Source organism: Equus przewalskii, chromosome 30 (assembly GCF_037783145.1).
Source record: "Equus przewalskii isolate Varuska chromosome 30, EquPr2, whole genome shotgun sequence".
In the NCBI taxonomy this organism is placed as follows: domain Eukaryota; kingdom Metazoa; phylum Chordata; class Mammalia; order Perissodactyla; family Equidae; genus Equus; species Equus przewalskii.
In genome coordinates, this window is record NC_091860.1 from 17,164,222 (window position 1) to 17,179,354 (window position 15,133).

A 15,133-nucleotide genomic window follows, 5' to 3' on the forward strand; every position below is an offset into this window, starting at 1 on the left:
TTACTTTTTGTAACTTATAGTATCAGATAGGGGTCATTTAGGTTTTTCCAAGTGCATATAAAATGGTTCCAGCACCATTTTCTGAAAATATTATCTTTTTCCCAAGTTCCTTGACACTTTTACCAAAAAAATAGATCATATATGTGTGGGTTTATTTCTGATCTCTGTCTTCAGTATGTTTATCCTTACACCAACAACATGCTAATTATTGTAGCTTTGTAGTGTATATTGAATTCAAAAGTGTAAGTTCTTAAACTTCTATTTCTTTTTCAAGATTATTTTGGCTACACTTGTCCTTTACATTTCTGTGGTAGGTTTCAGAATCAGCCTGCCAATTTCTACCAAAAAAAAAAAAGATATTTTGATTAGAATTGCACTAATTTGTTTTGGAAGAACCAATATCTTACTAAAATTGAGTCTTCTAATCCATGAACATAGTATCTCTCTTCATTTATTTAGGTCTCCTTTAATTTCTATCAGCAATATTTTGTAATATTTAGTGTACAAGTCTTGCACATATGTTGATTAATTTATCCCTAAATATTTGTGGATTTTGATGCTATTGTAAGTGGTATATTTTTAAATTCATTTTCCAATTGTTAGTTAGTTGCATGTAGAGATAGACCTATTTTTGTCTGTTGACCTTATATCCTGTGACTCTGCTATATTGACCTATTAGTTCTAGTAGCTTTAATATTGACTTAAGAGTTTTTACATACACAATCATATTGTCTGAGAATAGTTTTACTTTTCCCTTCCAATCAACGTGACTTTATTTTCCTGCCTTGTTGCATTGTCTAGGACCTTCTGTACAGTGTTGGATAAAAAGAGTTACAGTAGACATACTTGCCTTCTTCCAGATCTTAGGGGCAGAACATTCAGTTACTTACCATTTTTAGTATGATATTAGTTGTAGATTTTTCATAGTTGCCTTTCATCAAGTTGAGGAAGTTTGTTTTTATTCTATTTTCTGAGAATTTTTATTATGAATGGGTCTTGAGTTTTGTCAAAAATTTTTTGAATCTTTTAACATGACTATATTGTTTTTCCCTTTTATTTTGTTAATATGGTGATTATATAAATTACTTTTTTAATTGTTGTGGCAATATTTCATTCCTGTGATAAATCCTCCTTGGTCATGATGTATCACTATTGGATTCAATTTGCTAATATTTTAAGTATTTTTGCATTTATCTTCATAGGTGGTTTTGCAGCTTCCTCACAATGTTTTTGTATGGATTTAGTATTAGGGTAATACTAGCCTTCTATTTTCTAGAAGAATTTGTAAAGAACAAGTATTAGTTCCTCTAAAAATGTTTGCTAGAATTTCATTAATGAAGCCATCTAGCCTAGTGTTTTCTTTCTGGGAAGGTTTTTAACTATGAATTTAATTTCTTTACTTGCTATAAGACTATTGAGGCTGTCTATTTATTTCTGATTCAGATTTTGGAAATTTGTATCCTTGAAGAAATGTATCCGTTTTATCTAATTTGTCAAATGTATTGGTGTAACAGTTTTCAGAATATTTCCTTATATCCTTTTTCTATCTGTATGATCTACAATGATGTCCTATATGTCATTCCTGATGTTAGTAATTTATATCTTTTCTGTTTTTTCTTCTATTAGTGAAGCTGGAGGTTTACCAATTTTATTGGTCTTGTCAAGTAAACAGCTTTGGATGTAATTAAATTTATCTACTGTTCACTTACTATTTCACTAATTTCTGCTCATATTTATTATTTCTTTCTACTTTGTTTTTAATTTACTCTTTTTATACTTCTTACAGTGGGACTTTAGATGATTGACTTGAGTTTGTTTTCCTTTTTAAATATAAATATTTAATACTATAAATTTTCCTCTGCATTTTAGTTACATTCCACAGATTTTCGTATATTGTATGTTCATTTTCATTCAATTCAAAATATTTTCTAATTTCCTTTCTGATTTATTCTTTGCTCTATGTGTTATTTTTAAGAATGTTTTTTAAATTTCCAAATATTTAGGAATTTTCCAGTTATCGTTCTGTTATTGACTTATTGTTTCTGTTTTATTGTGGTCATACTGTGTATGGTTTCAGTTATTTTACATTTGTTGAGATGTGTTATGGCTCAGCATTCAGCTTGTCTACTGAATGCTCTGTGCTGTTGAAAAGAATGTCTATTCTGTTTTTGTTGGGTGTAATGTTCTATAAATTTCAATTAGGTCAAGTCCGTTGATAATGTTGTTCAATTCTTTTGTATCCTAAATGATCTTTTTCCTCTCAGTTGCTGAGAGAAGGGTGTTGTGATCTCCAACTACAACTGTGAATGTCTCTCTCTCTCCTTTCAGTGTTGTCAGTTTTTGCTTCATTTTATCCTGAAGCTCTGTTATTAACTGTATATACTTTATGATCGATTTTTTTTTTTGGTCGATTGACTCCTTTGTCATTATGAAATGTCCCTCTTTACCCCCAAGAAATACTTTTTGTTCTGAAGTCTGTTTTTCCTGATGTTTTTATAGCCACTTCTGTTGTGTTATGATTAGTGTTTTTATGTATTTATCTTCCATCCTTTAAATTTTATCCTGTCTTTATATTTAAATTAGATTTATTGTAGATATAGTTGGGTCTTGCTTTTTTATTCAGGTTGACAATCTCTGCTTTTTAATTGGAGTGTTTGTGCCATTTACATTTAACTTGTTAGCAATATTGTTAGATTTAATTTTTCTATGTTATTTGCTTTCTATTTTTCTACTCTGTTTTTGTTCATTTTCCCCTCTTTTCCTGCCTTCTTTTTGATTTTTAAATATTTCATTATTCTCCACTAATGGTTTATTAGGTATATCTTCTTAGATATATCTGCTTTATTTTCTTAGTGGATGCTCTAGGGTTTACAATATGCATCTTTAATTTAAGGGAGCCCACTTTCAAATAACATTATAGCACTTCATGTATAAATTACAACAGTATACTTCCATTTGTCCCCCCTGCCTGTTTTGCAATTATTGTCATGCATATTACCGCTACATGCGTTATAACCCCCAAAATATATTGTTTTTAGATTAAGTAGTCAAATGTCTATTAAAGAGTTTTAAAAAGAGCATGGAAGTATTTCATATTTACCTACATATCTGCTATATTCGGCACTCTCCACTCTTTTTTTTTTCAAATCAAAATTTGCATGTGATATAATTTTCTTTCTTCCTGAAAAACCTCTTTTAGCATCTTTTGTCATGTACACATTGGCAGGTTACAAATTGTCTGAGCTCTTTTTGAGTGAAAAAATATTTTGTCTTCATTGTGAAATATAATTTTCATTGAATCCTTGGTTGCATTCATCTTTGAAAGATATTTTCATTTCATAGCATAATATGAATTTTAAAAAATTTCCATTATTATCTGATTTGCTTAATTTCTGACTGGAAGTGTATAATTCTTATTTTTATTGCTCTTAATCTATTTTTGTCTTTCTCTTGCTACAGTTAAATTTTGTCTTTAGGGGCCGGCCCAGTGGCTTACTGGTTAGGTTTGTGCACTCCACTTCGATGGTCCAGGGTTCACAGCTTCAGATCCCAGGCATGGACCTAGCACCACTTCTCAAGCCATGCTGTGGTAGCATCCCACATAAAATAGAGGAAGACTGGCACAGATGTGAGTTCAGGGGCAATTTTCCTCAAGCAAAAAGAGGAAGATTGGCAACAGATAATAGCTCAGGGCCAATCTTCATCACCAAAATAAATAAATAATAATAATTTTGTCTTTATCACTTATTTTCAAGAATTTTATTTTAATGTGCTTTTGTGTATTTTTCTTTATTCATACTGCTTGGGCCTTATTTTTCTTTTCTTGTTTATTGTTTTCCTCAAATTTATGAAGGTTTTGGCCATTATTGCTTAAAATATTTTCTCTGTTCTCCATCTTCTCTTCACCTCCAATTATGCATAATTAGATCCCTTCATGTTATTCTATTGGTCACTGAGAGTATTCATTTTTAGTTTGTTTTCCTCTGTGTGCTTCATTTCAGAAGCACACTATATTATTGTATTTTCAGGTTTTTTTTTTTCAGTGTGTAAATCTTTTATTTCAGATATTTTGTTTTTCATTTCTAGACTTTTGAACTCATTCTTTTTTATTTCTTCTATTGGTCTCATCATGTTTTTGTTTCCTTCAGGTCTTTGAGCACATTGATATTTCTGATCTCTGTTTTAAAATCTTTGCCAGTTCCATCATCTCTCCCATGGCTGGGTTTGTTTCTATGGATGGTTTTCCACCCCACCCCACCCCTCAGTTATGGGTCACATTATCCTGTTTCTTAGCATTCTGGTAATTTTTTATTAGGAGCGTGACATTGTAGGTTTTACATTTCTGAGTGTTGGAGTTTATTGTAATCTCTTAAATAATGTTGGATTTTGTTCTCACAGACAGTTAATTATAGATCAGCTTGATTTTTTCGAGGTTTGTTTCTAAGCATTTTACAAGTGGGTCTTAAGTAGCCTTTGCTGTAAGGTAGTCTAATCCCACTACTAAGCTAGGACCTTTCTTAGACATCTGTTAAATGCCCCATGTACTCAACTAGGTCTCACTACTCTGAGTGGTAATTCAAATGATTGCCAGCCCTGAGACCTGGGAATTTTTTGGCTTGCAGATTCCTAGTAATTGTCCTTTTCTCAACAGTTGTTCTTTTTCCTACCTCATGGCATTTTACCTGATGCATGCACAGACTGATATTCAACAAGACACTCAAAGGGAATGCTATGTGGACTCCTGCATTCCTTTCTCTGTGTAGCTTCCTTCTGTCTAGTAGTCTGCCTTGCAAATTCTAGCCACCTTGACCTTCCTGAACTCCATTCTCTCTTTAACTCATCTACATTACCAGGGACTGTTGGATTTCCTTTTCTTCCACTGCCTGTGGTCCAATACATGAAAATAGTTATTACATTTCATACAGTTTTCTTTTTTGAGAAGGAAGGTAAGTCCTATAGAACATACTCCCTCACAGGCAGAAGAAAACATCTTACAAATCTGGTTTTTTAAATTTAGATATGCTTTACATGCTATGAACTTCACCATTTTAAAGTGTATAATTCAGTGGTTTTTTGTATATTTACTAAGATGTGCAACCATTACCACTTTCTAATTCCATAACATTTTCATCACCCTAAAAAGTAATCCTGCAGTCACTCCCCATTTCTCCTCATCCCCAGCCTCTGGAAACTACTAATCTACTTTCTGTCTCTATAGACTATTCTGGACATTTCATATAATTATATGGAATCATATAATCTGTGGCCTTTTGGTCTGAATTCTTTTCTCTTTTTTTTCTGCTGAGGAAGATTAGCCCTGAGCTACTGTCTATTGCCAGTCTTCCTCTTTGCTTGAGGAAGATTCACCCTGAACTAACACCTGTGGCAGTCTTCCTCTATTTTGTATGTAGGTTGCTGCCACAGCATGGCTGACGAGTGGTGTAGGTCCATGCACAGGATCCAAACCTGCGAACCTGGGCTCCTGAAGCATAGTGCACAGAACTTAACCACTACACCATGGGGCTGGCCCCTGGATTCTTGCTCTTAGCATAATGCTTTCAAGGTTCATCCATTGTAGCATGTGTCCATACTTCATTTCTTTTTTTTTTTTTGAGGAAGATTAGCCCTGAGCTAACTGCTGCCAATCCTCCTCTTTTGCTGAGGAAGACTGGCCCTGAGCTAACATCCATGCCCATCTTCCTCTGCTTTACATGTGGGACGCCTACCACAGCATGGCTTGCCAAGCAGTGCCATGTCCGCACCCGGGATCCAAACTGGCAAACCCTGGGCCGCCGAAGCAGAACATGCGAACTTAACTGCTGCGCCACTGGGCTGGCCCCTTCATTTCTTTTATGGCTAAATAACATTCCGTTGTGTGGATATGTCACATTTTATTTATATAACAGATTGGTTTTAAGGTTTCTTTGAGCCAGTATAAAATGATAACATTTTTGAGCAATATGATTGGGTATCCAAAAGTTAGAAGTAATTTATTTATATATTGAAGAACCTTTATCCCTGGTATTGAGAACAGAATTCTTTTCCCATGGGCATCATAGAGAGAAGTATTATGGATACAACATCATCTTTACAGTAAGTAACAGCAGTGCATTTCATGAAAATTATTGCAAATGACAGTCTACCCATTTCATCATGGGGGGTAGGGCAAAAAGAAATACATGGTCAGAAGAAAGATACCTACTAATAAGTAATTTTGAATTGACTCTAAAATGCAGACATATGCATTTAGGTTCCAGAATTTCTGTAATATAGAGTATGGCAGCAAGTTACTTTATTTTTAAAAGTTTAATCTACATTTAAATTAAGTGTAAATACTTAAAAGTAGGTACAGCCAAAAGCCCAATTCAGCCAGAGCTTCCCCTCACTACACAAATATAAAATAAAAATAAACTCTCCATAAAGCACCCATTGAAAGTCTGCTTCCAGCAATTTGACCTCCCTTTCTGTTTCACCTGCTAAGAGAAACTGTGCGATACTTTATGTATTTGGGGACTGATTAGGGTTCCCAAGTACGTGCCAACAGAAATTTGGGGGGTTTAGAATAATGTGTCTGTATCTGTTTTTCTGGTAGTAATTATATTTCAGTCTCAGTTTTAATAGATGATAAGAAATCCTATTATCTGCATATGCTATAAGAAGGCTAGGGACAGGGAAGAACAGAGGTGGTGCCTCTAGCTCAGTGGAAAGGAGATCAGTTCATTAAAGTGGCGTCTATAAGAAACGGCAGTCTGCTTCCTACGGCTTTTCATCTCTCCTTTGATATTCCCTTCAGCCCCGTTCTCATGTGGGAGGAGTGTATTATGTCTCGGTCAAATGTGTAGGAACTACGTTGAAGGTCATGTTTCAAAAAGGAATAGAAGGTTAACGGAGGACATAGGCGTAATGAGAGGCTTTAGGGATTTTAAGTTTTATGAAACAACGTGTACTGATCTTTTGAACATTTTCTTCACGCAAGCTATTTGAACCCTTAGCAGGAACACAAATGTGAGGAAGATATAGTCTTTGCCTTCAAAAACTTACTATTTAGTGCAGAAGTTGGACTTGTAGGCAGTTGTCTTTGGGACTTCTGATTGAATATGGCATAAAAAAGATATTTCTGTTCCAAAACTTTGTTTCTTTTCCTAATAGAAATAAGAAAAGAAGGGAAAAGAGTGGATGGAAAACCATTATTAATGAAAATCAGATTTAGCCATAAGCCAAAACAGAAAAGAAAATGAGGAAGAATAGTGTCAAATGCAGTGGAAATGGAACAGAATTGAATGAGAATGGCAAAATTGCATGCAAACCTCTACTTTTCTTGTGAAGAATCAAGAAGGAATGAATGCCAAGGGAGAAGACAAAATATACCCAGAAATTGTTTGTTCAAAGTCAGGAGAAGAAACGTTTAAAAAGTCTAGATCTCTAGGCTAAAAGTGTTGCTGCAGCCTCTGCAGACCTCCTGCTCGCCCTGAGTGCGAGCACGTGGATGAGGGACAGACGGGCTCTTAGGACACTGTCTCTTTTTCTCAGAGGCAGTGTGGGGCAAAGCACCACGTGGAGCTGCCACTGTTCCACCTTCTCTCTTAGCAAACTCCTAGGTCAAGTAGCCACCATTAAAAAATGACATAATTAGAAAGGAACCAGTTCGAGGCTAGACTAATACAGTTTTTTTAAAAGGAGGTAAGAAACATAAATTAAAAAACAACATACAACAGAAAAATTATGTTAGGAAGTAGAAGAAAATTTCTGACAAACACATCTCCATGAACTTGAAGCGTTAAATACAACATGTTATCTTCAAAAGAAGAGCTTCAATAAATATATACAACAGCTCAAAAAGCAATAAGACAATAATAGGACTTGAAAAATATCAGGAATCTGAAAAAAAGCAACAGGAGAAAAACAAAGCCATTATAGAAATGAAAGAAATATCAGAGTAGCAAAAAGTAAAATGGACAGAACTGCAGAGTCATGAAGGGTGGGACTTGAGATAAATAAAGCAAAATAAAATGGAAAAAACACGGATCAAAATGTTGCAGAATAAATGATGAGTGACTACTGAAGCAAACGTGATCCATAATAAACATAATTAGTGCCTCCAAAGAAGAGAATAAAATAAATGGAACAAAAATATTAGCAGAAATCAATAAAAATTTTCCTAAAATAAAACCTGCAGTAAGTCATGAGCTATAGCACCCATGAGCTCTTATTGAAAAAATAACTCAACCACTTACTCTAACTAAGCAAGAGATGAATTGACATAGAGAACCCAGGAATGAAGCTGCCATGTTAGGAAAGAAATTATGATTGGAAAACAAGGTGAAAGCGTAAATCTTTGCAGGGTAAAAATAATGTAATTGGAGTAGGAAGGGAAAGTGAGACTCAAAAACTATGTCTATTCTTTGAAAGATAAATGAAGCTATGGACTTTTAGGGCATTGTTTAATGTTACTGTCAGTAGCTCGGCTGAGCTGGGAAAGGGAGCTGAGCCGTCAGGGCTCAGAGTAGGTGATTAAAGCAACAAGGCGAAAATGAAAGAGTGAAGCATTGAATCACTTACTGTGGTGGTGTGTGCAAGTCTTTAAAAAGCAGAGAAAATGCCGACACCCCCTGTTCCATTTCCCTATGGAACAGCACACGGGTGGAGAGTCAGGTGGGCCAACACAGTTGTGAGGGTTGACTTACTGTTGAGGGAGCCTCTGGCATTGGGGGAAGGGCAAGGCGGGGGAAGGCTAGGAGTGGAAAGTGCTGGGTGCTAGTTAGAGTGAGCCGAAGTATCTTCAAGGTCTCCTCTCCATCCCCAAGCAGGCCTTGGCAGAGACTCCTGAAGAGGACCTCTGCCAAGGGCTCAGATAAAGAGACATAGGAATGAAGGCTTTGCGACTAGGAATGCAGATATGTGAAGATGTGAAGAACAGGGCCTGCCAGGGAGCCTGAGACCTTGACTGCAGTGCTCCTCAGAGACTGCCGTGCACTGGTGTGCCCCAAGCCTGGAGTAGGGAGGACCGCTTCCCCAGTGAGGCCTGCCGTAAGGCTGTGTAATTGCCTGTAGTCGAGCCTGAAAATCGCATGTAAGTTTTTCACAGGAGCAGGACTCCTCACTTATGAAGATAGCTAGTAATAAACTAAAATCTTCAATTAATCTAAGTAGAAAATGAGAAATTAGTGCTATAAACTTCATGTGAGCAGTTTGTTCATCGTTGTGTTTCCACCCTTAGCACAATCCCTGGCATAGAGTAAATAGTCTGAAATATTGGTGGATTAATTTATGAACATTGTTTAATGAGCAGCATACTGTGCCTAAAACAATGGACAAATACCAGGCAAATGGTAACAAAAGATAACAAGAGTTTCAGAATTGATATGAGATAAGATAGGGATAAGATAAGATAGATTTCAAAGCAAAAACTATTTAAGAGTCGTAGAAATTTACTTATTAGGATGATTGGTACATCCTCAAGAAAGATGTAACTGTCATGAGCATTCACGCACAACGTAAATCAGGGCTCATAGGGCAGGAAATGGTAGGAAATATCTACTCAATAAATTTTTACTGAATACCTACATATGCCACAAAATAGAAAAACCATTGTGTTACGAATATAAACTCAGGAATTCTAAGTACAGTCATGTGCCACATAATGACATTTCAGTCAATGACACCACGTATACAACAGCGGTCCCATTAGATTAGTACTGTAGGGCCTAGGTGTGTAGTAGCCTATACCATCTAGGTTTGTGTAAGTGCACTCTATGATGTTTGTAGAAGGGTCAAACACCTGACAACACATTTCTCAGAATGTATCCCTGTCGTCACTCGATGCATAACTGTAAAATATGAACAAATAGATCACAAGCACATTAAAAGAATAATATAGCGTGACCAAAATGAATTCTGTTTTGGAAATACAAATGTAGTTTACTATTAGGAATTCTATTAATATTATTCAGCATGTTAATAATTGGAAACAATGAAACTATATGTCTGAAAACATTTGACAAAATACAGTGTCTTTCTGATTGTTTTTAATCTCTCTTAATAAAATTAGAACATATGAATACTACCACAAGATATATATGTTACTCACTGGCTTTGTATGTGCAAGTTTGTGTACGGGTATTTACATTTGTTTAAACACACGTATACATATACATATCTCCCAATTCAGTAACATGCTAAACATAAAATTTTTAAAGCATTCTATAATTAAAATAATGACTAAGACAAAAATGTCCACTATTATTTAATATTGTTGTAGATATTAGCTAATTCATTCACACAAGAGAAATAGTATATAAATATTAAGGAAGATTCAAAAGAATAATTGAATATACCTGGAAAACGCAAAAGCATTAACTAAAAATAGTATAAGGAACAATGTGTGCATTTAATAAGGAGGCTGGTTACAAAAATGTAATCCCAGTAGCTTACTAAACAAATAAAACTTGTTACTTACTTACAAACAAAAACTTGTTAGAAAATATAACTGAAGAAAGTTTCTATTTATAGTAATAACACGAAACTTCTAAACACTGAGAAATAAACCTAACAAGAAATCTTCATGACCCACATGGGAATAAAAGAGACTTGAAAAGTGGAAGTATGTTGTGGTATTGGATAGGAGACTGAATATTTTACAAACTTTAGTTCTCCTTAGATTAACTATAAATTCACTAAAATAGTCAAAAGTTGTTGTTTTCTAATCTACCAAGTTCTTTGTGAAGTTTAGATGACAATTAAGTATAAAAATAGCCAGGAAAGTTTCTGAGAAAAGAAAAATAAAGCAAGTAGGGCGACAAATAAAACTGCTAATCAACGTGCGATAAACAGTGTTACCACAGTGAGTTTATCTAATGTTCTCTGAAAGCAAAGATGTTTTTATTAACTTGTGTTGCCAGGTTATGGAAGAATGGATTCACATTAGCTTTAAAATAGCAAGTTTTTAAAGTTAATTTGTGTATCTCCATAACTACTTTCTTGAATTCCAGTACAGTCATTGACCTAGAATGCCAGGTTAAATAAATTGTGAATAGTTTGAGTGATTATTTTTTGCATGACTGGTCTATCATTTGGATTGTACTATAAAAAAAAATCACTATTTTGGGGGCCGGCCTGGTGGGGCAGCGGTTAAGTGCGCACGTTCAGCTTTGGCGGCCCGGGGTTCACTGGTTTGGATCCCACATATAAAGTAGAGGAAGATGTTAGCTCAGGGCCAGCCTTCCTCAGCAAAAAGAGGAGAATTGGCAGCAGATGTTAGCTCAGGGCTAATCTTCCTCAAAGAAAAAAAAAATTCACTATTTTCAACAATCGTTTAAAATGTAATTTTTTATGTCTAGTTGTATCGGAGGGATTAACTCTGTTTACTTCCTTTATAGGATGCTCCTGATGTAAATGACTATTGTTTTATTTTTACCCTACTTTTAGGAATTTAGCTGTAATCAATCCACATTCAGTTGTGAAACCAATAAGTTGCTTCTCATCATGGCCCTGTGTTGATGGGCTATTTAACTTGAATATAATGTGCTGTCTCATTGTACTTCCTGCCCTAGGTTTTCTGGCAGACTGTTCTGTGTATGATTTTCAGATTGTTTTCTTTAGAACCCACAGTTCTAGAGGTGCTTTAGGAATTATTCAAAACATTTAATTTTTATTTCATTTTGTGTATTTATCTTAAATGCCTGTGATTTAGAAATGACAGACGTGTGCATTCAAACTTCTAATATAATAGAGGCAACTGCTGTGTTCCCCAGATTAACTCACTCTTTACAGAACTCAAAATAAAGCTTTCCATGCCTTATTCGTGTACTTAAACTTCTTAGAAATGTATCATAATTAGGAAGATTGTGATTCTCGCTTGTCACTTTAAATGTCCAGCTAAGCCTGTACACTCAGTGCTTAATGAGAATTGGCAAGCTCTGGTATATAAAATGAGAGCAAAATAGAACATTTTTCAACTACTTAGTCAAGTAGGGATTATTTTGATTAATATTATCTTCACTGCCAACTGTGTACTGAAGTTCTTTCACAACATACAACTGTAAAACAATCTAATAATTGTGGATGTATGAAAACTGGATCTTTTTCCATTTGGTGGTATATTAAGAGACATAAACATGAAAGAGATGCCAACTGGTCAGTATATCACATTTTCTAAGTAAAATATATTATTGATAGGGGTTAAAAATTTCCTAGACCCTATACTGAAAATCATTAATTGTAAAATAAAGTTTTCCATGTTTGATTCTAGAAAACAGAAGAGGGTTAGACTTGAGGCATCTAAAGGCATGAAGTGTTTCAGATCCTGGAAACCAGTGTTCCAGCTCTGCTGTGGCTGGCTCTGGGGCTTAGGGAAAGTCACTTAATTTTTCATAGCTTCCCTTTACTGCTCCACTTTCTTCACAAGATTGCTTTGGAAAGTCAGTTTAACTGAAGTTGATTTGAAAAATATTGTGTTATAGAAACTGTTATAATTTCTGATATATTCAGTTATAATTAGGTAGCATTTTTGCTTCTTCCCGATTCTATGCATGTTTTTATATTCTTTTCTTTTTTCAAAATGTTCATTCCTTAGGGCATTACGCTAGAAGAGTTTGACAGATTATCTTTCAATATGATTTTAATGAGCCCGCCCTGTCAGCCATTCACAAGGTAGGTATGATAAATATTGCTCTGTGAGGAAGAGGGCTCTCGAAGGGCTCGCTAATCAGACTGTGCCATCGTTTCATAGATACTGCGAGGTTCATCAGCTGCATCTTCATAGTTTTGAAATTTTTTATAAATAATTCTTTTTATCTACTTATGTTTATAATTCATCATTAACCATAAAGGAAACAGCAATTACTGCCAAATGAACAATGTCTTTTGGTCAGTAGTAGATTTACAGAGACTGTCTAGGATCTGTCTTGTACCTGCCTAAGATACAATGTTTATTTCTGACCCCAATTACCTGAAATTATTTAAACTAATGAGCATTCAGGAATATCTAACACTGATTAATCAAAGTAAATTTCCATAATAAATATTCAAGTTTTAGATCATTTAACTGTAAAATTTAAAAGGTAGTGAAGATTGAATACATTTCTCAAAATTCATATGTACATTTAATAATTCTGACCTCTTATGGCTATGTTGCAATTCATTTTTTTATTATATATATTATTTATTTGGCTTTTTCAGGAAATTGTATCTTAGATGAAAATCTTGACTAATCCATCTTCATTTAGATAGTTTTCATAATAATATTTTTATTATTTTAAATAATAATAATAGTAACAATCCTCTAAGCATCTTACGTGGGATATGCCATTTAATTTAACAAGCTTATGGGATAGGCATTAGTATTATCATCATTGTACAGGTGAGAAACTGAGGCATAGAAGGGTTCAGTAACTTTCCCATGGCCATACAATTAGAAAATGTCAGAGCCAGGGTTTATCAATTATTTCATGTGTTCCTGTTTAAATATATAATATGAATTTAAGTGGGATATCACTTGTAATAAATATTCTAATTTAAATGAAAATTCTCATGCTTAATTTCCACCTAAGTTTTGATTTACTTAAACAGCTCTTAAGGAAATTAATTCCCCAGGGGTTTATTGTACACCTATATGCCAGGCATTCCTTTTGATGCTATAGTTCCCATCCATAAGGAACTTGTCGTCTAAGGGGAATGACTGACAAATAATTATAATGTGATATAAGCTGTATGATAAATTAATGCTGAAAGTGCCATGAGAGCACAGAAGAGAAAATGGCTTGCTACATACCAGGAGAGAGGAATTCTTTCAGAGATATCTGAACTGTGTCTCAAAAAGCAAACTGGGAATTTATCAGAGAAGGCAGAGGGCATTCCACGTAAAGATGGCTCCAAGCGTATGAAAGCATGTGACCTGTTTAACTACAATAGGCAGGAGGCACAGAACAGAATGCAGCCCCAGCAGTGTGAAGACGCATGTGTCACTGCAGTGGGCCCTGTATCTTCCCTGCTGCTATTCCCACTCTGTATTAGCCTCACTCCAGCTGCTGAGTAGATTCCTCAGAAATCTTGGATTCTTCTCATTCTGTCCTTTTCTAATCAAATCTATTCTCTAATCTCCCATCTGAGCCTCAGAGCCACCAATGATTTTGACCTTGCTGTCAGCTATGAGGAAACTGACAAGTGATATCAAGTAACTTATTTAGGACCATGACGCTAATAAGTAGTAAGGTCTTAGAACTTGGTCCTCTGCTACTGGCCCAATCCAAGTCTTCCTTTCTGCTTGATTCTTGATTATGTGGAATGCTTCTTATAAGATCTAGTTGCTGGTCCAAATACTACTTGTTTATATGAGCTGTTTTGACCTAGTTAGTGTAACCAAGTTGCAACTCCTGCTTGTAGAATCAAGCCTTCAGCTTAAGTCTTTCCCATTTACATTGGATGAGACTGTCTTAGTTTTACCTACTGCTTTGATCATCTTAGATGGTGGTTAGTCTTCAATGCCATCATCTGTCCGTTGCCACCCTACCCAACTGGCTCATTCACCGGAACTTTTGTTGTTTCATCTGGATCAGAGCAAAAGGTGTCATCAGCCAATTGGGTGTGTGTTGTTGTGTGTGTGTGTGTGTATCTTTCCTTAACCAAGGGGTTTTAAGAGGGTAATTGATTTTATTCTTCATTGACTTCTTGTTCTTCTTTACCTCATATAAGTCATTTGGAGTATTATTTTGTAGAAATAAATAGTGTGTATTTATTAGATAGGCAAGGCTTTTTTCTTTTTAATTAAATGAATAAATGCATTTTGTTCTCTATAGCAACAAAGATGATCATATTTTTTTAAGGACCAACTAATTTTAATTCTCTGGGTTTTAACTTTTTAAAAGTGGCTTGCTATCTTTATGTAAGGTTCTCGATGAACTCATTTGTTCCTTCTTTATCCCTTTAGAATTGGCCTGCAAGGTGATGTGACTGACCCAAGGACGAATAGCTTCTTATATATTCTAAATATTCTCCCAAGGTGAAAACTTAGATTCCTGTACAAGCTTACCTAAAATTTAAAACTTTGGATCTGGAAGAGTATGATGTTTGTCATTTTATAGAGATTAGCGGGTTATGCATGCTGCTGTCAGATACTGTGCATGTCCTTGATCATATT

The 15,133-nt window shown here is 34.9% G+C and overlaps 1 protein-coding gene across 35 annotated transcripts in view; it reads left to right on the plus strand.

Annotated features, from left to right (window-relative positions):
* The window catches only part of TRDMT1 (tRNA aspartic acid methyltransferase 1), a 76,427-nt gene that overhangs the window by 45,966 nt on the left and 15,328 nt on the right, over window positions 1-15,133 (plus strand). For 32 of the 35 annotated variants that reach the window (XR_011534917.1, XR_011534897.1, XR_011534900.1 and 29 more), the window contains 2 exons: window positions 12,572-12,648; window positions 14,924-14,995. Coding sequence is in view for 14 of the 35 variants with exons in the window: in XM_070600807.1 (XP_070456908.1) it covers window positions 12,572-12,648; window positions 14,924-14,995 (149 nt within the window). In the remaining 21 variants the exon portion in view is untranslated. The remainder of the gene's footprint in view (window positions 1-12,571; window positions 12,649-14,923; window positions 14,996-15,133) is intronic. The other 3 variants (XR_011534901.1, XR_011534904.1, XM_008510927.2) reach the window with 1 other exon arrangement.